At 32.4% G+C, this 26,845-nt stretch overlaps 1 protein-coding gene across 1 annotated transcript; it reads right to left on the reverse strand.

The window, feature by feature from the left end:
• LOC115224696 lies at positions 1–26,486 on the reverse strand. The gene is made up of 13 exons (XM_029795552.2): positions 26,347–26,486; positions 22,630–22,837; positions 22,279–22,514; positions 20,945–21,022; positions 15,376–15,466; positions 13,350–13,555; positions 11,801–11,900; positions 8,583–8,815; positions 7,490–7,583; positions 5,271–5,497; positions 3,704–3,803; positions 1,497–1,538; positions 1–364 (listed from the first exon to the last, which is right to left on the reverse strand). Exons 2-13 carry the CDS (start codon positions 22,682–22,684, stop codon positions 357–359), a joined length of 1,470 nt encoding a protein of 489 aa, XP_029651412.2. The 5' UTR covers positions 22,685–22,837; positions 26,347–26,486; the 3' UTR covers positions 1–356.
• Between the last annotated feature and the right edge of the window lie 359 nt (positions 26,487–26,845).

Consider the following 26,845-nt stretch of genomic DNA (forward strand, 5'->3'; position numbering starts at 1 on the left):
TCTAACGACTGAAACAAGCAGAAGAGAAAAGATTGACATTTTATATGCGTTTATATTTGATAGATTGTGCGTAAGGTTGTTCAATACAGGTTCACAAGAGAGGCTGAGGAGGTGTGTCTTTTTTCCATCTATTGTATGACATAAACAACACTACTATCTTCTCCAGATGCTGTTGATTAATGGATTTGAATCTATGTGTTCATAACAATCTTCGTAGTTTTGCTTTTGGAAGCAGAATTCTTGTCCAGGTTTGTGGATATAACTTGAATTGGTGTCTTGCATGGAGCAACACTTATTATCTTCAGCAGGGACATTGCATACCGATATAGAATTTTTACTTGCGTTTTGTCTGAGGATCAGGTATCTACAAAAGATAATACATGAGTCTGTATGCATGTAGGATTCGATATCATTTGAATACAAACACTCGAAACCTTACACAACTTAACCCGCAAGCTAAGGATATTTGGAAAATTGAAAAATATAACTTAGAAGATTAAACTGAACATTACAAACCTAAAATGCCTAGAATTAATCTTAAGATCCATTAACTCGACTTTTACACTAACCCTTCTCTTAAACTCATTTGCCCCTCTAAATCGGACCTTTGTAGGATAAGTGAGCGTATCACAGATAAGTACATACCCACACTTAGGAATGTCATTCAGCTTAAATTATGGTCTAGTTCATATGAGGTAATCGACTGGTTCACTAAACTATCAGATAAAAAGAAAGTAAGGTTCAAGCAAATAGACATAACTCACTATTATATCTCAATAAACCCTACCCTTTTAAATAAGGCACTTATGTTTACTAAGAAAACCCTAGGACTAACAAGAGCAGAGGTAGACATTATTCTAGTGGTGAGGAAATCAGTTATCAAATTCAAGGGGAAGTACTGGGCACCTTCACTCTCCCTACTACATGAAGATAGAATTCACTTTCATGAAGTTGTTACTGTTCTTTTTTGCATGGATTATCATTGATACAAATGATTTCTCTTTCCATCGTGATTGTAAATTGAACTCTTTACTTCCTGTGCTATAACACAGTGCAATAAGGAAATGCATGAACCTTGTTTATATTCATTTTCAGGGAAATGAAGAAGTCTTTAATGTAAACTAACTCTAATCCCTACTTCAATCATTCATTTCTGTTCTGTCACAGATTCACAACAGCACTGGCCCCTCCCCCTATTATAAAACCATGTTTCAGAGGCATCAGCTGGTTTCCATAACTAACAAACCGTCACAGAATGGGATTCAGATTTTCAATTCTTGAAATTAAGTGGGTACCCTTCCGATCACACCCAGAGAATAATTACAAAGTTTCTATCAAATTAACTCTCAGGGCATTGGTTTTGCTGGTTGGCCCAGGGCTAAAATATAAGACATGCCGAAGGTATCATGAAGTGGGACTGAACTCAAAACCTTGTGGTTGTAAAAGGTTTAGAAAAAAAAACTATGTGATAAGATATGAGGAAAAATAGTAATTACCTATTTTCAGGACGAGAATTGTTTCATTAGAATTAAATTTCTATATAAAATAAAGGAAAGGTTTCATTAAAAGTCAATAAAGATCTCCTTAATACGCACGAACATAATTATTGATTTGAGAACGCTATATATACATACATATGTGTGTGTGTTATATATATATATATATATATAATATATATATATATATATATGTATATATATTATATATGTATATATATATATATGTATATATAGTATATATATATATTATATATATATAGATATATATATATATGTATTATAGATATATAGTATATATATATATATATGTATATATATATGATATATATATATCTATATATATACTATATATATGTATATATATATATAATATAGTCAATTAAAAAAAACAGAGAAAAAAGAAAGAAAAAACAAACAAACGCGACGACGTTGTACAAGCATTGTATTAATAAGATGTTCAGAGAAAGAAAAGAGTAGTAGTCTTACATTTCGAGCGTAGCTCTTCTTCAGAAACAGGAAAAACAAAGAATGTTCAAGAAGAAAGAGGAAAAAATGCCAACAATCACTTGCTGTTACATATCCATATACAAGTGTGTGTGCGCGTACATACACACACTTACACACACGTTTACACCCAGACACAGACATACGCGCACACGCACATTATAGGTATATATATATATATATATAATCCTATCTGTGCGTGTCGCGTATGTCTGTTGATAAGGGAAAGTATACGAAAATTAACAAAAGACGAAGCGCAGGTGGTTACAAACAAAACACAAATGTATTAGTATAACGTTCAGGAATAGAAAAAGTCTTTACGTTTCGAGCCTACGCCCTTCTACAGAAAGATCTCAGAAAAAGACAAGGAGAGAAACCAGGAGATAAAAAATTGTATGTAGTATATATATATACGAGAGAGAGATGATTCTCTTTTCACTATGTATAGATATATATAGATATATATATATATATATCTCATACACACGGCAATATTATAATGGGGTCGAGCGATTCGGTGCAAGTTACCGATTGAGTTGTTTTTATATTTTTATGCATACATATAAATTTCCTTTTTTAGGAAGTGGATTATATAGAGTGATGCTCTTTCACTGTATATATATAATATATATAGAATAATATATATATATATATATATATATATATATCTTCATACACACGGCAAGCTGCTTTCAGTTTCCGTCTACCAAATACACTCACACAGCTGGAGGTTATTATTGAACACTTGACCATTTGGTTGGGAAGTAAACTTCTTACCGCCTAGCCATGTGTGGTAAGAAGTTTAATGATGATGAGGATGATGATGAGGCCCACACATGTCTATGTGTGGGCCTCATCATCATGTAGTGTCAGATTTGCAAGCTGACACGGGTTTCCTGTTTTGAGAATATATATAAACATATGTGTGTCTGTGTGTGTTAAATATTATCAACGACGTAACATTTGATTATTTTATTTAAAAACTTCTCCTTGGCTTCCAACGAAATTTCCACTAAATGATAGCAACATACACACATGTCCGCGATGTGTAAAAAGTGTGAGATTTTGCACAAGTATAAACAAACTGTGGTCATTTGCAAGTTTGTTGTGGCCTCTCCCCTCTCAATAATTACAATCCCATTTCCCCACTTTGAGTTTCAAATATTCTAAACCTTCAAACCATTATATTTAACTTTGCACATTGTTCTGTAATGGAAAGTTCAGACGATTTCATTGTTGATTCCTGGACATTGAAAAAATCACTTCTTGATTAGATTTCAGTTGTTCATTACGTTATCTACTCAACCAGTTTATGTCTGCATATATGCGATGAATATATGTGTGTATATACGTGTGTGTATATATGTGTATGTCTTTATGTGTTCGGGTTGTCTGTTTGTACGGATGTTGATGTCTGACATTTAAAAAAAAAATAAAAAACATTTACCTCTTTTCATGCTAACCTTCTCAACACTGCCTTTCGTTCTATGATACAAATTCCCTGTTTAAAGTGAGCTAAATTAAAACCTTCCATCAAAATTCCATGTAAAGTTTTGTCGCAAACACCATCTTAATAATGGCAAAGCTATTTTACGAAATTCTTCCTTACTTTCGAAACTAATTGAAACAAAGACAAAGTATTTCAACAGAAATATGGTAAGAAACGGGTTGAACGAGACAAGTTCAGATACACCAAATACCTTTTGTTATTCGAGAGAATCCTGCCACCGAGGAATTGTGAGTGCTGCTGTCTTCGTTTCTATTGAATTTATACTCTGTGTAATTGCTGATCATACTTATCTGAAATGATAGATTTGAAATATCGTTAAGATAACTCAGCTGTTTGAGATCTGATTATGAGTCACCTCAGTTCCTTGTCAAGGGGTTGGTGTCGTTTGTCCGAGCATTTTTTATTTGTGTCAGTGTCATTTGGTGGAAATAGGGTGGGTAGGAGAAACACTAAATCCCTTCTTAGCTCAAACCTCATTTCAAGTCAATCAATCAATTGATCTTGTCAAGGGGTTGGTGTCGTTTGTCCGAGCACTTTTTGGTGGGGTGAGGGGATTTAAGGAAAGAAACATTAAACTCTTACTTCCCTCAAACCTCATCCAAAGTCAGTCAATCCATCAATCAATAGATCAATCAATCAATAATAATCATATCTCACAAGGGATTCTACTGCTTCTCCAAACCAGATAAATCCCTCAACAGGTTATTAGCATTTTTGGTTTTAAGGAATAGAGCGACTTAACAATCTCTAATGACGATATGGATATGGATTTAGTACCGCAGATGAATAGAATGATCAGCAATTATACACTGCGCCCATTGCTTGTAGATGTAAGGCATACCATTGCCATGAGCACCATCATCATCTTCACCAAGATCAACACTATCACTACCACCACCAACACCACCACCACTACTTCCACTACCGTTACCATAGTCCTACTTAACATCCGATTTCCATAGTGGAATAGGATGGACATTTGACAGGGCCTGACAAGATGGTAGGGTGGTCTATCATACACCAATGTCTACTTTGGTATGGTTTCTGTGGTTGGATGTCTTTCCTAATGCCAACCACTTTACAGAGTATACTGGGTGACCTTTTCGTTCATGGCACCAGCACTAGCAAGGATCACTTCATAACTCCAAGATTAAGGTCCTAAAGTAACCTTATATGTAAGGGAGAATAGAAAAGAGAGTGAGTGGTGATTTCAAGTAGAAGGATGAGGGATGGCATATTGGAGAGTAAAGAAGCAAAATAAGCGAGGGATTTGCTTCAGGGTGAAGAAAAAGAGGAGAAGGATTTGAAAGGTGATAGGGTGGGTTGTGTTCTGGGGGGGGGTGAAGGGAGGGTAAAGTCGAGGGCTATCCCTCATTATAAGTATGTTCCAGAAGAGAACATGGAGTAAAGTTGGCCCCACTGAAAGTGTGAACCCAGTCATTTTGAAGTATGAAATTCTCTTCCATGAAACATGCAGCCTGACTCCCTATCATCTCTACATGTTTTCACTTTAACATTCAGGTTTCTCGGTCAAATGTAATGCTTATTGATTCACATTGTTTTGAAATAAATGTAGATTATGTCATAGCTTCAAGATTTCGATGGCGTGATGGTTAATTGCTAGAATGAGATTGTAGGGTATGTGTGAGAGGTCAGATATGGATGATTTGAGCATAAAACGGAGAATATTGGGGTTGGGTATGATATGGCCGTTTTAAATGCTAAAGGGCAAAAGTAGGTTAAGAAAATATATTTACTTCATTGATTTTCAGAGATTCATTCTTAAAATGGAGATTTATGCTTGTGATTTCTTTGTCTTCATAGGTCTTCAGGTTAAAATATTTGATGAACTCATCTCCATACATACCGAAATTCTTCCATGTCAAATGATTAGTGAAAGATGATAACGTGTCTTGGATTAATTCTACGGAGAAAGTTCGTTCATGTACCTCAGGAGAAATAACTTTCAACAGCCATTTCTTGCCTGAAATATGAATTTAGAAAATATGACTTTTAAGTGTGTGATACATACATACATACATACATACATACATACATACAACATACATACATACATACATACATATGTACAAGCAATCTGTGAGCAGAACAGCAATAATATGCAAGATTTTTTCTCAAGTTTCAAATGTGAATTTGTCTGTGTTAACTACATCCCAAATATGAAACCTTGTAGAAGAGACATACATATATTCATATATACAGACATACACACATATAAAGATACACACAAACACACACACACACATATATATATATATATACATATATATATATATATATATGATAGATAAGTAGATAGATATAGATATAGTTAAATTGATTTGCCCATCTAAATCAGATATTTGTAAGATTATTAAATTCATTATTAATAAATATATTTCTAGGCTTAAACAACGTACTAGTTCATGTTTGTGGTCAAATTCTTTGGACATTATTGATTGGTTCTCTAACATTAATAGTAAACAACATACTAAGTTTATTCAGTTGGATATTTCTAATTATTAGTCAGCTATCAACCCTATCCTATCGAATAAAACTTTGCTTCTCGCTATGAAAATTTCGGATCTATCTAGAAGTGATGTTGATATAATTCTAGTGGCTAGAAAAGCCTTTATTGAATTTGATGGTAAATATTGGACTAGAACTGGTAGACCCAATGTTTTCAGTATTAAAATGGGGTCAAGTGATTCGGTGCAAGTTACCGATTGAGCTGTTTTTATATTTTTTATTGCATACATAATGAATTTCCTTATTTAGGAAGTGGATTATATAGAGATGATGCTCTTTTCACTGTATATAAATCTAGTATGGTTTATTTAGAAAAATATAGAAACATTCGTAATATATTCTTTCAGCATCTGTTCTTTCTATTAGTTTAGAAAATGAAGATACTAGGGTTAATTTTCTGGATATTACCATTGATCTACATAATGAATTATACCAACCTATTCATAAGCCAAATGAATGCTTACGATAGATAAATAAAATCTCTAATAATATTAGTAGCATAATAAATTCAATAGTTAAGAATATATCAACTTGTATTTCGAGGCTTTCGGCTAATGGAGATATATATAAGCTAAATCAACCGTATCATACTATTGGGTTTTCTATATCATTAATTGTAGGATTGTTAAGATTTTTATTTATTTGAGTTCGTGCGAGTTATCCTCGATATCGTTATGATTTATTGATATATCTAATTTGGAAGAGGTATTTACCATGTGTATTAATAATTTTAATCTTTGTTGGAGTGTTTAGTAAAATAATGTTTTATTTATAAATCCAAAAAATAGTTTAATTAAAATAATAACATTGGAAGTTATAGATTAAAATGCATTATTGGAAGCTGGATATAAAGATGAGGTTTACTATATCTTGAATCATCTTAGTAATAATAAAGATCTAGAAAATTTTAGAATTAGAGAGATGTTGAAACTTCATGAAAGGAATAAGAAAACTATAAATTTATATGGAAATAATAAAAGTAGATAAAGACACCATACTATGGGATATGCCAATATACACAGATAAAGAAATTAAGGCCAATAGGCCAGATATAGTTGTCAGAGGTTATCAAGAAAAAGATACTTTCTAATTGGTGTATCAATACCAACATATGGCAATGTTTGTCTAAAAGAAATAGAGAAATTTTCAAAATACAATACAATTTATATTCTATATAAATATATGGTGGTTCCCCAGTATGACTGCTGTTATTCAACTAATACTGGCTAAAGAGTTAACACAATGACTTAAAAATTTCAAATGCGTTAAACACAAAATTTATTAAATATGCGACTCGTACGTATCTCTTTCTTTAAATTTCCTTAATTTCAATTTAAAATATTATTAATCCTGCTTTGAATTCTCACAGAATGATTAGTTCCCTTTTAATAGCCGTGACCACAAGAGGGACCACATGGTTTGATTTAGTTGTTCAATGAAATCTTACCTTTTTTAACTTTACAAGAACATTTCATTGAATTTGTCCAATGTATGTCAACACAACCATATTCTTCTCCCGTAAGCATCTTTGTCATGACAACCTGAAAAATGATTTTTTAAATTGTTTTAAAGTTGATTAGTTATATGACATGTTTAAATTAATACAACCATCTACGTTGATTGAAAGGGGTGGCCAGGTGGCTTTGTGCCAAGGCTAAAGTATGATGGAGGGACAAGTATAGTTGTCTTGCTACAGAAGAGATACATGACTACCACACATTATATAAGGGTAGTTGGGAGGGCCTAAATGTGATAGTGATACAATACCAGGTAAGATTCTTAGGAGATAGGAAGGGGAGAATACAGACGGGATACAGACTGTTGGTTAATGAAGGGACGGAGTGAGCTGGGTCTTTTGTAAAAGGGGAGTGTAACTCAGATGGTTAGAGATGGGTTACTCTCTCTCTCTATCTCTCTTTCTCCGTATATACATACATACATACATACATACATATATATATATATATATATATAATATATATATATATATTATATATATATATATATATATATATATATATATATATATATACATATATATTACGGAGATGCACTCGCATAGCAAGTGATTTGATCTGAGATCGTGTGCTGAAACGAAAACAATTACAGCGTGGAATGTGTTTGCAAGCCATTTAAGAAACACACAAAAGCCGTTCGATTCACTTCAACATTTAAGTTTAATTTGACAAAATATTTTCGTCGCTAAAATCTGTGACCTGTTCACTGACAAAAATCCGTGCTGCATCTGAGCAGCACGGATTTTCATCAGTGAACAGGTCACGGTCTTAAAGCGACGAAAATATTTTGACAAATTAAACTTAAATGTTGAAGTGAATCGAACGGCTTTTGTGTGTTTCTTAAATGGCTTACAAACACCTTCCACGCTGCAATTGTATATATACATATATATATATATATGTCTCAAAGACAGACAGAAAGAAAGAAAGAAAGAAAGAAAGAAAGAAAGAAAGAAAAAGAAAGAAGAAAGAAAGAAAGAACGAAAAAGCAAACACAGAATTCAAGAGGGTGAAGCTACTTACTTTGGTCATGTCAAAAGGTTTTTTAGTGCCATTGAATTCTATTTCAATCTCATTGATGTTCTCGTTTGGAATATCGAAAAAATTAGTGAAAGCGGAGACGTAAGCCGACTCTTCGAGTGATACAATTACTGAAGAGTTCCTTTCACCGCCAGTCACTCTAAGAGTAAAAATTATTGTTTCGTAATCGTTTACATATTTGGATTGATAGGTCATTTCTATATTCCATGTGGAATCTAGAGAAGAAAGAAGAAAATAATTAAAGGAAAAAAGAACAATAACAAACGTGGTGCAGTGTCTATTGGCAGAAACGTTAGTGCGTTGGGCGAAATGCTTAGCGGTATTTCGTCTGCCGTTACGTTCTGAGTTCAAATTCCGCCGAGGTCGACTTTGCCTTTCATCCTTTCGGGGTCGATAAATTAAGTAGCAGTTACGCACTGGGGTCGATGTAATCGACTTAATCAATTTGTCTTTCCTTGTTTGTCTCCTCTATGTTTAGCCCCTTGTGGGTTGTAAAGAAATAGGTATTTCGTCTGCCGTTACGTTCTGAGTTCAAATTCCGCCGAGGTCAACTTTGCCTTTCATCCTTTCGGGGTCGATAAATTAAGTACCAGTTACGCACTGGGGTCGATGTAATCGACTTAAAAACCCTTTGTCTGTCCTTGTTTGTCTCCTCTATGTTTAGCCCCTTGTGGGTAGTAAAGAAATATGTAATTCATTAACAAAAATGTGTCCAGCAATAAAAGAGAAAAAAATGGTGAATTACTTGACATTTTGAGATTTGAATTATTCCTCAACAGTAAGTGACTGATTTTGTGAACATTGACCTTTGATCTTTTATCCTGTTTCAATCATTAGTCTGCGGCCATGCTGGGGCACCACCGTGAAGAAATTTTAGTCGAATGAATTAAGCCCAGTACTGATTTTGTCTTTCAAAGTGTCTTTTGCTGAACTGCTAAGTTACAGGGTTGTAAACACACAAACACCACATTGCAAGCAGTGGTGGGGTAAAACACAGACACAAAGACACACACACACACACACACGACAGTATTCTTTTAGTTTCCGTATCCAAATCCACTCAAGAATCTTTGGTCATCCCAAGGCTACAGTAGAAGACACTGGCCTAAAGTGCCCCACACTGGGTCTGAACTCGGAACCATGTGATTAGGAGGAAAGTTTCTTATCATACAGCCACACCTAGCCATGCCTTTCATTACCATATTTCTGCTGGAATCTGCTTTGTTTCAATTAATTTTGAGAATAATGAAGAATATATTAAATAATTAAGCTGTTATTAATCTGGTGTCAGATTAATTAAGATGCAATTTCAATGAAAGGTTTTCACTAAGGTAACTTCAACCCTTTTCATAGCAACTCACTTGAGACCCTGCCTGGATCTACAAACTTACAGATTTCATCTCCATAACCTGGTAAGATTGCTTGGACACTTTTAAGCTGTATATGCCATCCCCCTCAGTCCTGCATTAGTTGATGGAGGTCTTCGAGGAGGCATCCAGTGTCTCTGATGAGTTGATCTACATATATTGCGTTTGGATGACCAGCTTGAGTACAGCATTGCTTTCATGTCCATAGCAGTAGGTCACTTGCTACCTCTTCTATAGCTCGACAACAATGTCCTTCAAAGTGCAAGCATCTTTCCCTTATAATGTTGGAAGCAGGCAGCAGATCTCCGTACAGCTGTTTCTTGGTCGGATAAGTCCTCCAAGATATGTTTAAGACTGCTCTTAATATTTGGGTGAAAGTTCCATCTTGCTTGGATTCCAGTGTTTTGGTAAGTGTCCAGGCTGTTGTTCCATATAAAAGGACTGACTCTACCACAGTATGGGAAAATCTTCTCTGACAGGCTTGATTTCCAGGCAACACCCAGTTTGTTTAGGGCCGACCATGCTTTGGCTACCCAAGTTTTTACATCCTTGTCAGTTGACTTGCATTAATTTACTGTTTTAAAGTGATCTAAACAGCGCAGGAGTGGCTGTGTGGTAAGTAGCTTGCTTACCAACCACATGGTTCCGGGTTCAGTCCCACTGAGTGGCATCTTGTGCAAGTGTCCTCTGCTATAGCCTCGGGCTGACCAAAGCCTTGTGATTGGATTTGGTTGACGGAAACTGAAAGAAGCCCGTCGTATATATGTATATATATATATATATATATATATATATATATAATATATATATATATATATATATATATATATATATATATATATATATATATATGCGTGTGTGTGTTTGTGTGTCTGTGTTTGTTACCCTAGCATTGCTTGACAACCGATGCTGGTGTGTTTACGTCGCCGTCACTTAGCGGTTCGGCAAAACAGAGCAATAGAATAAGTACTGGGCTTACAAAGAATAAGTCCCGGGGTCGATTTGCTCGACTAAAGGCGGTGCTCCAGCATGGCTGCATTCAAATGACTGAAACAAGTAAACGAGTAAAAGAGTAAACTATAATCTTGATCAAAGTTTTATATTAATTTGTTTCAGACACCAGCTTGAGAACGAGAAAATTTTTTTTACTAAATTCTTCATTGTTTTTAAAACTAATTAAACGGCAATATATTTGTAACACTAAGTCAGAAATATCTTTATCGATAATAAGATCATTTTCTTGAAGAGTCTAAAGAAACAGGTCTCTGTAGAGAGCTGAATCCAAGGGATTTTATGAACCCATTAAAACATTCTGGAATGTTTCATGATGCCTTTAAAGGAACAAATCTTCAGCATTCCTTTCGATCTGTCACTGCCTCTAACAAACCAATGTCAAAGATGACTTGCTGAAAAATATCGGTAGACATCATAACATAGTTTAGGAATCAAGCCAAAATACTTCTGGTCGGTATTACCAAATATAATATTATTCTGCAGTGTCTGCGAGTTTTGAATTTAAACATTCCAAATTCAAATTTGAGGAAGGTTACCTGCATGACACTGTGGGTTAGTGACTTTTACTATAGCACCTGGCTGAGCCAAGCTTTGTGAATGGATTTGATAGACTGCAATTGGAAGAAGTCTGTCATAGGTATAAACATATATATATTTGTATATGTATATATGATTGTGTGTATGTGTGTGTCTGTGTGTGTGTGTGTGAGAGAGAGAGAGGGAGTAAATACATTCAGTCATAGAAAACCCTTCTTCAATGAATTTCTAGTGATTCATAATATAGAGAAACAATATAAGCAGTATCTTTTATAAACTTACCATTTCTCCAGACACAAATATGGGCAGGACCTGGAGGCTCTATTCCATATGTATACATACAGGAATATATTTTGTTATTTGCCATATTCTGCACTTTTACCTAAAAGTAAAAGAAAAAGAGAAAATTATGTCACCAAGAATTACATGGCTTTAGACAGGGGTCATTTTGTTCTGGATCCAGTAATTATGCAGATGTGAAACACAAGTTATCCATCAATTCAGCAATTTTATCGCTACTTCAACTGAAATGTTCTTTCAGATATTGATAGTCATACAACACGAAGTTTACAGAAACTCAGCAATTCAAATACAAGGTGCATTGCAGTGGTTTTGAGACTTTTTCAGGAGAGACTTCTTCTTTTTACTTCTTTTACTTGTTTCAGTCATTTGACTACGGCCATGCTGGAGCACCGCCTTTAGTCGAGCAAATCGAGCCCGGGACTTATTCTTTGTAAGCCCAGTACTTATTCTATCGGTCACCTTTGCCGAACCGCTAAGTGACGGGGACGTAAACACACCAGCATCGGTTGTCAAGCAATGCTAGGGGGACAAACACAGACACACAAACACACACGCATACATATATATATATACGTATATACGACAGGCTTCTTTCAGTTTCTGTCTACCAAATCCACTCGCAAGGCATTGGTCGGCCCGGGGCTATAGCAGGGCCGACCAATGCCTTGTGAGTGGATTTGGTAGACGAAAACTGAAAGAAGCATGTTGTATATATGTATTGGACATTTATTAGTGTTAAAGAAGTATTTTAAATTTGGATTCACAAGATCCGATATAGATTTTGGTAGGTGTCTCTGTGTTGATATTGTTGTTAGTGATATTTGTGCTGCTTCAATTTGAGACTACCTTTGCTCGGTATAATGTAGCCTCGGTGTTACATCGGCTGTCCAGTGGGCATTCATTTCTAATCCTGCATGAAGATATGTTTGTGTGTGTGTGTGTGTGTGTGTGCATATGTGTGTGTATATATGTAATGCTTAGCGGTATTTCGTCTGTCGTTACGTTCAGAGTTCAAATTCCGCCGAGGTCGACTTTGCCTTTCATCCTTTCGGGGTCGATAAATAAGTACCAGTTTCGCACTGGAGTCGGTGCAAACGACTTAATCCGTGTGTCTATCCTTGTTTGTCCACTCAATGTCTAGCCCCTTGTAGGCAGTAATGAAATATATACGTATTTGTATATAAGCGTGTGTGTGTGTTTGTATGTGTGTGTTTGTATCTGTGATTGTCGCTCGCCTCACCAGCACTTGACAACCTGTGTAGATGTTTTTACTTCCCCGGAACTTAGTGGTTCACCAAAAGAGATTGATAGAATAAGTACCAGGATTTAAAACAAATATTACTTGTTAAATTTGTTCAACTAACCTCCTTCAAGGTGGTGCCCCACCATGGTCGCTGTGTAATGACAGAAACATGTAGAAGAGAAAAGATGACAGTAGAAGCCGTTGAAACATTTAAAATGTAAACTTTGAATGAAGCAGGTAAACTTCTTTCAAAATGGAAACAAGAGAAATAAACGTTTCGCTCACCTTTTTCTCCAACCCAAATTCCCCTTCAGTGAAAAAAGCTATCCAATTGAGTTCATTCCAATGCAATGAAAGAAAGAACGATGCATTTGAAGTTCTAGAATATTTGCTAAACGTAAAATTGGCGTAATAATGAGGTGCAGCACGATAAGAACTTTTAAAATCGTCATTTATGTCGCTACGTGTAACTTCAAAAGTCCAGCGATCCACTAGAAATAAAAAAGAGAAAATTGGACATTAGTGACAGCAAAATTTCAAAATCAATAAACTTGAAAAGATAATTACTTTTATAAAGAGGAGGATTAAAACGGAAATTATAAGAACATGGTGGGAAAATATTTGTTTTCCCTGCTCTTCCACCTTAGTTTATGACAGTTTTTACATTTAGATGAGACTGCCCCATGGTTTTAGGCAAGTGTCTTGTACAACAGCCTTGGGCTAACCAGAGCCTTGTGAGGGCATGTAGTAGATGGAAACTTAAAGAGCCCCATGGTATATATCTTTATCTATAGCTATATATATAAATATAAAAGTATGCAAAGCAAAGCCGACCTCGGCGGAATTTGAACTCAGAATGTAACGGCAGACGAAACACGCGCGGAGTGGTAACGTTTCTGCAAGTCACCTCATATATATATATATATATATATATATATATTTTTATATATATATATATATATATAATATATATATATATATATATATATATATATATATATATATATATACATACTTTATTAAAGCAGCAGAAAATTCAACATGAGTTTCTCGTTGCCGGTCACCAGACAGTTTTTGCTAGAATATATATATATATATATAATGTGTTTTTTTTTAATGGGCTAAGGGTTTGAGTGGAGCTGATGAACTTGAGGGCTGCACTAGGTTCTCCTCTGACTTGGCAGGGTTTCTTCAGCTGGATAACGCCAATCACCCCAGGTGCATAATGAGTGCTTTTACGCACCTTTGTCATGGGTGCCATTGATATGACACCAGGAATGACCACAACTACGATTCATGGGTCGGTGCCATTCACATGGCACCAACAACAACCCTGACTACGATTCATGAGTGCCATTTGCATTTAATCTTTTGAAATTTCCTCCCATTCTTAAAAAATGCTGTTCACAATTTTGTACAGAATTTTGTTTAAATTTCTCTCGTTAATTGAGAAAATTTCACTTGATTAAGACTTTTTACATATGGCATTAGTACACCACTTCTTAATTTATTTCATAGAACTTCGTGTCATTGGTATCTTTGAGTTATCTCCCTTAGCTCATTTAAAAAAAAACACATTAATTAAACAGAATATACTGAGTCAAAATTATTATAACTCTTTGACTATATGTAAAAATCTTTGTCACTTGGAGTAACTAAATAACCTTAACGAGGTCTAACACACTGAAACATATCCATTGTTGTCCCCTTGCCTGCAAATTAAGACCAGGCTTTACTTTTAATAATTATTTAATTAATTATTTCGAGGAATTAATCCCAATGTCTTAAAATTATTTCTCCTTTTCCTTCAGACGCCAACAATTGCCACTAGCTTTTTCTTTTCTTCATCTAAACATTCCAGTAAATTTTTTGCATACACGAATCCTTATATTATTTATGCAAAACCTTAGACTCAGGGTAACACTACCGATTTAGCCATTTTAGAAAATATTTATTTTTATATCCATTTTCATATATCAAGATTAGTTGGAAAATTTATTGAAAATTTCAAATAATGATTTGTGATTGACGCCAGCTTGTCTTTCTCGTTACTGACTACACAACTGTGAATTGAACCTGTAAGCATAAGATAATGTGTCTTTTCTGAGGATTGAATGGCAGCAATAAGATTTGAACTCCTAATATTGATCTTTGTAGTTGAGCCCATTAACCTTATAATTCTTATGCTTCAATGTGTGTGTGTGTGTGTGTGTGTGTGTGTGAAACAAAAGCATTTCTTGATGAGTTTAAAAGAGAAAAAACACAACAAAAATGTTAAACGTAAAAAACCGTCCTCAGGAAAACAGCGTACTTTTCTCCAATCCTGTCTTTGTCTGATTATAAGAATTCCATTTGTAGTAACCATAATACATTTCTTGAAGATTGCGATTTTGAACAAGTGCCTAAGATAAAGTAAATCATCAAAATTAACAGCAGCAGGTTATTTCAAATAAATTAATAATGATGACAGTGATGATGTTGATGATGATGACCATGATGATGATGATGATGAGGAGGAGGAGGAGGAGGAGGATGGTTATGTTGATGGTAAAACATTTATAGTGTATAATTTGTATTTCGTTCCTCACACACACACATACGCGCACAAACACACACACACACACACAATTACCCAGGGCATATATACTGGACATTTGTACATTTGACCTATATATTGTCAAAACAAAAGCATTAAATCCAATAATACCAAAAGCAATAAAAATACTCTCTCACCTTGTGCCTCCCCAACGAAAGAGAAACACCTACAAGTTTGTTTACAAAGTTATTCATGCATGAATAAATTATAAAGGATAGCATGAAACCAAATTTAATATAACAAAATTGTTCCAAAACACCTTTCCTTAACAAGAGACCATAAAAACATAATTGCCACCCCACTCAACCCCAAAATTGAGTTTTACTCAACAGAGACTATATAAAGGCAAGACTTACTCCAAAGCATCACAGTCCATTGATGGCTTAGCTGGCCAAAACTTTGAAGTCACTATCAACAATATTCTTATATAAGAATAATAAATTTGTACTCTACAAAGTATATAGTAACCCATCGGATTACGATAAAATTGTGTTTATAACAGAACAAGAAAGAACCAATATATCAATATATACATACATACATATATATATTTATATATATATATATATATATATATATATATATATATATATAATAAAATATTAGCGAATAAATCCAAACTTACAGCGAAAAATTAGATTTAGGATAAATCCAATTTTATAGTATAAATATATTATATTATATTAAATTAGAGATAAAACCACTATTAGGCAAATCAAACAGTGAAAAACAAGCCAATACATAAAATTAATTTTAAAATATAAAAGTTAAAATTAAAATATTATTTAAATAATATAAACTTATAAATTTTATATATATATATGTATGTACGTATATTTTTGTACTTATATATTATTTTATTAATTAATTAATTTAATTATTTATTTATTTTCTTTATTTTTTAACATTTTTTCTTTTTTATATTTTTTATTTTATATGTATATATTATCTAATTAATTAATTAATTAATTAATTAATTAATTTATTATTTATTTATTTATTATTTTTTCTTTTTTATATTTTTATTTTAAATACATAACAAATGTATTAAAAGTTTAATAAAAGATAAAGAGTAAAACACTACGATCGTTTCATGTCTGTACCAATTCGAATAACAATAATTTAAATTCAATTAATAATTCGAGTTATGGTTACAGCTAATCTTCAGGTTAATTGAAATATTTTAAAAATAATCAGAAATATTTAGACAATATTTTTAAGATATAAATAATATAATAATTTTACTTATAATAAACTCTATTTTCAAACTAGAAACTTAAAACTTAACAATTATGATTATATCAAAATCGACTATAATGTTAAAGATTAATTTTAATTTATAAGGTAGGAAACCCACCAATAATCTAATATCGGTAATAATTTATATCGAATTACATAAATATTTTTAAAAATGACTATTATAAATAAATTATCAATGAAAATATATAAATGTATAAAATATTATAATTAAGATCTAAAATAATCTCTATAAATAAATATATATGCACATATAATAAAAACCTAATAAATTAATTTTTCATATTTAAAGATGAAATAGCTAATTTCAAAAATACAAATAAACAAACTTAAACGAACTTTCGGAAATGTTATGTAAAATACTTATAGAAATAATCAATTCATAGTAATATAGTATCGAATAAATACTATAAATACTATAAATATAATTATCAATGGGAATAACTAGCGAATATCAATTTAGAAAGACAATAACTAAGTTATGCTATTAAGTTAGACATGGCCTGGACCAATCTTTAGTCAAAATATATCTAAGTTTATCAAAGTTTATCTAATTTAATTATAAGAAATTTAAAAGTACAATTAATACTATTAAAACATGTATATAAAAGCCTAACTTTATACACCTCGTATACTTGCTATCAAACAACAAATCTATCGCTACGTAGTATCTTACGAATAAACTTAAATTTGATATCTAATAATATAGAAAATTACGATAATTAGATCATTACATAAACAACGATATTTACATAAGGAAAATATTATTACACCAAAGACTTATAAAATATTAAAATTTACAATTTAAAGATCTTAAATATAAATAAATACTTATCTTAGCGAGGTTTAGTAATGAACTAAAATTTTGAATCTGAAAACGTCTTTACAGCGTTTATAAGAATACTCGTGGAATTACGTTATTAGCAAAAAAAGAATAAAGTATTGAAGAATTCATTAAGCGTGAGGAACATACGCTTTATCAATGAGATTGTGAATGGGAACATTAATGGTTTATCAGTGTAAATAGAATGAAGTCACAAATAAAGAATAAAATCACTATATACTATAATATTTATTAATAAAATAACTATGATAAATAATACTTAATACAAAATAAATTAAATAATTTAAATGATTAAAAACCACTAATTATTAAATATATTCTAAAAATCTTATATGATTAATAAATATATCAAAAAAAAATTTTTATATAGTAACCCCTCGTCGTACTATAAAGTCTATCCCCATGCTCTTATAGTTATAAGCTAAAATTAGTGATTATAACCAAATCTATAAAATACTTATCAAAATTTGCAATATAACTATACATACGTATACATAAATATATAAAAATATACATACATATACATATATATACATATATATATACATATATATATATATATACATATATATACATATACATATACACATACACACATACATACATATACATATATACACACATATATACACACACATACACACATACACATATGCACAGACATACATACATGTACATACATACAATACTCAATATATACACATACACCTATATACACCCACCCCCACACACACATAAATAAATGTATATACATATACATATATATACACGCACATCAACATATACACATATATACATACACACACAAACACATATATCATATAATAAATACGTATATAAATGTCTATATTCATACTACAATACAAAAATAGAGGTAAACATTAAGTTTAATCTAAATAAATACTTCTATATTAAATAAAATAGATTAAATAAACAACTAAATAAATCTATTTCAAATATAAAGAGATTACATACAAATAGATTAATATAACAAAATTATAATTTAACAAAATTATAACAGAAATATAACAAAATATATAAACTTAACTTTATTATAAGATAAATAAAATTGTAACTTACCAGACTCTATATTCAATAAACCATTAAATATTTATTAAAAAATATATTTAGTAATAAAATATTTAGTAATAAAATATTTAGTAATAAAATAAACAACTATATATAATCTAACTATAATTAAAAACAGAACCTAAATAACTAAAATAGACAAATATAATAAGTACTACAAATCACCTGCTATATTTAGAATACTATTACATAAATCAACAAATAAGGAGCTAATTAAGGCTAAGAAATATACATTATTTATCAAGAAATGTATTATATAAGTAAAGTAACTTGTGTCTGCATTTTATTTTGCGCTCATCCCAGTTATTCACTAAATTATCATGCTTATAAAATAAAATTTCCTTAAACTCATTTGAACATAAATAACAAAAATTATCTCCTATAGTATATGATTTAGCCTTACTAATTATTGCCCAAGATAAATTATAATAAATTTTTTGGGATTTAAGTCCCCAAATATACTTGCTAAGTCCAGTGGAGTTAATTAAGTTTTTATTTTTAAATGAATGCATATGCTGTGCGATTCTTAATTTTATTTTAGAGGAAGTGGACCCTATATATATCGCGTTTGAGTTATTATTATTATTATTATTCTCATCATATAATGTAACTATACATTTATACACTACATCGTTAATATCACATTTATTATTTAATATGCATTTAGTTTTATCTCTACATGTACAGTTAATTAGTGTCTTATCTTTTTTATTATTGGTATTATTATATAATTTATTTTTATAAAAATTATTCAGCTTAAATTTGTTAAAAGAAGAAATAATGTTACCTACACTATTAGTGGTAGAATAACTTACTCCAAAATTATTACGAGAGAAAATGTTTTTATATTTACGATTATCTCGAATAAATAGTTCAAAAATATCTAAAATCTCTTTAATAATGTTCGTTTTAACTTGAGCGACATAAGGAACTATTAACCAAATTTTATTCTTATTTTCCTTCTTCTTATTATTAAAACTGTCATCATTATTGTTACCATTATTATCATTATATTTCTTTATCATATTATTATTATTATTATTATTAGTTTTAAATTTATAATTAACATTTAAAGAATTATTAAAGTTATTATTTTTATTTTTATTTTTATTCTTATTTTTATTTATATTAATTTTATTTTTATAATTTCTAAGATTATTACCATTATTACTAACAAAATTATTATAATTATTATTAATATTTTTATCTCTAATATTAATAGTTTTATCTTTATTTTTAATAAAAAATGTAATATTACTATTATAACCTGCCTCTCTAAGGGCCTCATTGTAATAAGGAGCATGTTTATTAAAAATCTCTAAATCATAAGAAAGTAATGATATACGTTTACTTATATTATTAATCAACGATTTTTTAATTGATGGTGGGTGATTACTATTAACATTTATATATCTAAGGTTCTCATTAAGTTTATGATATGGAAGCCTGAACAACAAACTGAAAAACACAAAGGATTGAAGAGATAAAATGGTTAAGAACTGAATTGTGTATGGAAATCTAAGCCTATTTGCAAACTCTCACAGGAAAAGAGAACATACAAAAAACCACAGAAAAAACGGAAACATATAACAAAAGTGCCAAACGGTAATGGTTATCAATATTTAGAAGAGATTAAAATAGAGGCGTAGGAGTGACTGTGTGGTAAGTAGCTTGCTTACGAACCACATGGTTCCGGGTTCAGTCCCACTGCGTGGCACCTTGGGCAAGTGTCTTCTACTATAGCCTCGGGCCACCAAAGCCTTGTGAGTGGATTTTAGTAGACGGAAACTGAAAGAAGCCCGTCGTATATATGTATATATATATGTGTGTATATTTGTGTGTTGTGTTTGTCCCCCACCCAACATTGCTTGACAACCGATGCTGGTGTGTTTACGTCCGCATCACTTAGCGGTTCGACAAAAGAGACCGATAGAATAAGTACTAGGCTTACAAAGAATAAGAAATTGGTTTCCTCGACTGAAGGCAGTGCTCCAGCATGGCCTCAGTCAAATGACTGAAACAAGTAACTGAGAGGAAATATAGAAGGATTAGCCAGGGAATTATCAGTGTCAGACATTATAATTTGTAACTTACGTAATTTATATTCTCAGTTAATACTGTCGCCAATTGGTTCATTAATGGAGCTGCGGCATCGTATAATGGAAGAAAGTCCTGCAATGCATAGATGGCATTTGTTGTTAGAACGGTTCTATGGTTTGGCATGGGTAACAATGGACTATTTTAAACTGAATAAAACTGAGTAAAGTTTTAGCTTATCAATGAGTCGAGATTGAGAAGTACTTTTAGTTTTTGCTATATATGTATAGTGTATAGCGTTGTTATAGTTAGGATCAACAGAAAAATTATTCTAGTAAGAGATAAATATAATTTAATGTTCAGAAAATTTTTTAAAGCGCTTCTAATAGTTTCATGCTGTAGAGATTCAATAATTTTGCAGTTTTATATAACATACCACATGTCCCCATGCAATCTTTGAAACATGTTATATAAATCTGCCGAATTATTGTACCTCTAAAGCATGAAACAGTTAGTAGTTGTTTTTAATTTTCTATATAATAAATGGTATGTGTGTGTTTGTGGGCATGTGTATTAGTGTATGTATATATATATATATATATATATATATATATTATATATATATATATTATATATATATATATATTATATATATATATATGTGTGTGTGGTGTGTGTGTGTGTGTGTGTGTATGTGTATTGACAGGGCAAGACTGCTAGGTAGTCGGCCGCATGCTAGAAATAGATCATCAACGATCAAACTACAAAGAATTCTGTTTTTTATATAAATTTTCATCTGTCCTGCCCGCCAAATTTGATTCTGATGTTCGCTAAATTTTCCTCTAGGAACATTCTTTGTAGTTTGAGCGTTGATGATCTATTTCTAGCATTCGGCCGACTACCTATGAGTCTTGCCCTTTCAATATACACATGTATTAGAATTTTTCTCTGATTTTTCAGATTTTTGAAAGCTAGACTACTGGTTTTAAATTGAAATTAAAATTAATATCAATTCATCTCCCTCATTATTTAAATATATATATATATGTAAATGTAAAAAAATACAAACTGGGAGAAGAACGTGAAACATTTAGAAGACGATACAAAAAACGGACGGGACATTCGAAGCCTTCAATCTTCAGTCAAGAACCGGATCACCTTCGCAATTTCGGCTGATTAATCTTGAGATTGCTCCGATCTGGCCAGCCCCAATGGAAAATCTAAGCCAAGCGCATTAGATTCCTTGGAAGAAAGACTCGAATGTATACAAAACAAGGACAGAAAAACCGGACGATGTTACACGAATAAAAATACAAAAATACGTAAAAACACTATATATATATATATATATATATATATGTGTGTGTGTGTATCTATTTTAATTTACTTACCTGTAAGACTTTATCCTTTTCAAGGAGCATTAAGCTTGGCCTTGTTGCAACGTCTAATTTAAATTCTAAATAACTTGGCTTTGTTGCATCGTCTAATTCAAATTCAGTGTTGAAACACTTTTGACCGTTTCCACCTGTTAGGTTTACATATTTAATCTTGTCCAAAGAAATGCGAACAAAGTTGTGTTCGTCACGAGAACAAAGGACTATATTCCACTTTGTGGCCGCGTGGGTACCTAGAATATAGTTTAGAAAAAAAGGGAAACATTTTATGAATTACTTTTAAGCTTCAAAATAATTTTACAATGTGACTAGTTATACTAGTGTACTATAACTGGTTACAGAACTTACCAATGAAATGGGGGGAAATAATGAGGAAAATACTCCAATACGGAAGAAGAAGCATGGTTGGAGATGGAAAGAATTGGTTAGCCTTGAGAATTGGTGATTTTTCCTTTATAAAGGTCTTTTGCAAAGAATAAGGGATTTCTATATCAAATGTTCTTGAGATGAATTGTCTTTAATTTCTTTTCATTTATCTGTTCAGCTGTTTTATAAACTGCAAAACACAAAAACAGAATATTGTCACATGTCAGTTGATATTTTAAACCGTTGAATAATTCTTGTTTTATAATTCTTACAATGTCAAATTCTGGTTAAAAAAAGAAACGAAGAACAATCTTTTCGAGAAGCAGCTTTATCATTCATTCATCTTGTGGTTTGACCAGCCCGCAGCTACTACCTCTGTGGACGGCTTTTATAGCCAATTAAGTGAAATAAAGTAGCTTGCTTACCAACCACATAGATCCGGGTTCAGTTCCACTGCGTGGCACTTTGTGCAAGTGTCTACTGCTACAGCCTCGGGCCGACCAAAGACTTGTGAGTGGATTTGGTAGACGGAAACTGAAAAGAAGCCTGTTGTATACACACACACACACCACACACACACACACCATATATATATATAAAATTAATCCAAACAAGAAAACACAAAAAAACACAACAACGCGTGGACGTGGAACAAATATAGTATTATTGGACGCTCATGAAAGAAGGAATGAAGGAGGGTTTAACGTTTCGAGCGGAGCTCTTCCTCGGAAACATAGAAGAAAAGATCCAGAGAAGGGAAAACAGAGGATGTGTGTGTGTGTGTGTGTGTGTGTGTGTGTGTGTGTGTGTGTGTGTGTGTTTGTCCCCCATAACATCGCTTGACAACCAATGCTGGTGTGTTTACGTCCCCGAAACTAGTGGTTCGGCAAAAGAGACCGATAGAATTATGATAATGAAAATTACTGTATACATTGCTCAGGTGCACCACAACTTGTCAAAAGTGCGTATAAAGTACATGCAGTAATGTACAATAAGGATAATATTAATGATACGATAATGAATCAGAATATAAATGAGAATAACAGTATTGGATTATTCTCCTTTTGCTGATGTCTCAGGTTTTCTCTTTTCCTAAATATATGGATTCTCGAGTGTGAGACACAAATTCATAAAAGATTTCTGAAAATCCCGAAAACTAAAAACGTTACGAGGGGTTATACAGAATTTTTGCTATCGTTTAGCCATGCGGATCTCTAGGTCACTCGATGCATGACCCTAAAACTTGCATATTATATTTTTATCTGAAAGTAGGAAAATGAATAGTGTGTTTATAAGGGAATGTGAATGAAGTGTTGAAAGGAATATTGCGGGTGCGAGTGCAAGCATTTAAAGTGTCATAAGAAAACAGTGGGAATATTCAAACAGCAGAGAGGAAAAAACTGGAAGCGTTCAAACAAAAAAAATGCAAATACAATGCAGTAAAAAAACCCAGGATTATCAAATAGGCATTCGAATGAGAACTGGTGACCGGTCAGTGTTGGTAAGGATCTCCATATCATCACTTTTGTGAAGTATGTTAATATCACCGTGTTTGTATCTCTCAAAAGAAACAAAAATTATCCAAAAATTTGATCCCTACAAATGCCATTTTCTTCATAGGTGGTTCTACCAGGTTTAGCTGATTTCTTTCCTTTCTACTGATTCCATTGAAGAACACAAGAGACAAAGCTTGCAATTCACAGAGGAATGGTAAGTTATGACAATGTTATCAGTTGTATATGCACAGCAAACTTGCCTAACTCCTTCGTAGTAGCATAACCCTTATTAACATTAGATTAACCCCCTGAACATTAGCTTAACTCCTTAGCAATAGCTTAACCACTTGGCTAATTAATTGCATATTCATCTACCTCGTTTTGAATTGATCATGTATTATCTCATACTCTTGAGATTTTGTCGCTGGGATTGTTAATTTTTAGAATGACAGTGTAGGGTCAGTATGAAAGGCCGAATTTGTCTGGGCTAAATGCTAACGAATGAAAGTGAATACAAAATAACAATCTGTTCTACTATGGGCAGAAGGTCTGATATTTTGGAGTGGAAGCTAGTTAATTACATCGACCCCAGTACGCAGCTGAATAATGTGTTTGTGGGGGCATGTGAGTGAAATGCTCAAACGAATATTGTGGGTGAGTGTGCAAGCATTTAAAACAGCGAAAGTCTAATAAGAGAACAGTGGGAATAATAGGGAGAAAGAGAGAGAGAGAGAGAGAGAGAGAGCTAGAGATAGAGAGAGGGAGGCAGAGATGTGGCTAGGTGGTACGTAGCTTGCTTACCAACCATATAGTTCTGGGTTCAGTCCCACTGCATGGCACCTTAGGCAAGTCTCTTCTACTATAGCCTCAGGCCGACCTAAGCCTTGTGAGTGGATTTGGCAGACAGAAACTGAAAGAAGCCCGTCGTATATGTACATATGTGTGTGTGTGTGTGTGTGTGTGTGTGTGTGTGTATGTTTGTGTGTTTATGCTTCTGTGCTTGTTCCCCACTATCGCTTGACAACCGTTGCTAGTGTGTTTAGGACCCCGTAAATTAGTATTTCGGCAAAAGGGGGGATGGAATAAGTACTAGGCTACAAAAATAAGTCGTGGGATTGATTTACAAATGACTGAAACAAATAAAAGGATAAAACAGTAGATGGATATATATAAATATTATATATATTATATATTATATATATATATATATATATATATATATATATATATAAGGGTAAAGACCCCTTTCGCTCATGAATGACCATGGGATTGCACCTAGAAAGTTACCCTCCTAGACACAAGTCCAGGCAAGGTTGTTTTTATGGAAGACCAGCAGTCGCCCATGCATACCGGCCTCCCCTCTCCACGCGACCAGTGTTATCCAAGGGAAAGACAAAGGTCGATACAGCTTGGCACCAGTGACGTCGCAACTCATTTCTACAGCTGAGTGAACTGGAGCAACGTGAAATAAAGTGCTTTGCTCAAGAATACAACACGCAGCCCGGTCCGGGATTCGAGCTCACAACCTCACGATCGTAAACTCGACGCTCTAACCACTGAGCCATGCGCCTTCACTATATATATATATATAATAGTATATATATATATCATATATATATTATATATATATACACACATACATATATATACTACACATAATATATAATGAATATATATATACTTACATATATACACACACACATATATATATATATATATATATATATATATATATATATAATATGTATATATATATATATTTATTATATATATATGTATGTATATAACGGGAAGCTTTACGAAAGTAAACAAAGAAGAAGGCAGGTGTAGTACGAACAAACAATTGTATTAGTATGGCGCTCAGGGATAAAATAAAACAATCTTTTACGTTTCGAGCCTACGCTCTTCAACAGAAAGATACACACAAAAGAAACACGGAGAGAAACAAGGAGAGAAAAAATGCGTGCAGGAACTAACGATTCAACATGGCGGTCTATATATATAATATATATATATATTCTATATATATATATATTATATATATATATATTATATATATATATTATATATATTATATATATACATATATATATATATATATATATATATTATATATATATATATACATATTGTGTAAACAAGATATTAATTGAGCATGTACTTGATATATCATGGTTAAAATTATGGCTGGAATTCTGCTTACGTGTGCATTTTCTATGCTGTTGAATACGTGGTTGAGAATTTGGTGCTGTTCGTTTGGATGCTGTTATATATTTACTGCGTCGTCAGATCATCAAGAAAAATGAAATAGAAATAAATTCGACCGTATACAGATTTACTTTCAAAGCAATGTTCTAGTAAATCCCAAAATGATTCCAATTATTCTGCCTCTGCCCGACCTTATATAAGGCTGCATGCTATGGTTCTGATTGGTCTTTAGCTGCGATATCAGTAGATCGTTCTACCAGAGTGGGACAGACGATACTTAGATGAATTGGGTAGGTGTGTTAAGTGGTTGAATTGATATGCAGCGGTCTTATGTTTACTGAAGAAGTTCTCTTTGAATTCCTTCGTTTGTGCTATTTTATATCGTCAACAAGAGCTATGGTAACTGTATGAAGGGGAGTTGTCATTATTAATCAAAGTTTGTCATCAAACTATGACAGCAGAGAAAGAGTAATATCATGACCCGAAAACCATTC

Source organism: Octopus sinensis, linkage group LG26 (assembly GCF_006345805.1).
Source record: "Octopus sinensis linkage group LG26, ASM634580v1, whole genome shotgun sequence".
Classification (NCBI taxonomy): domain Eukaryota; kingdom Metazoa; phylum Mollusca; class Cephalopoda; order Octopoda; family Octopodidae; genus Octopus; species Octopus sinensis.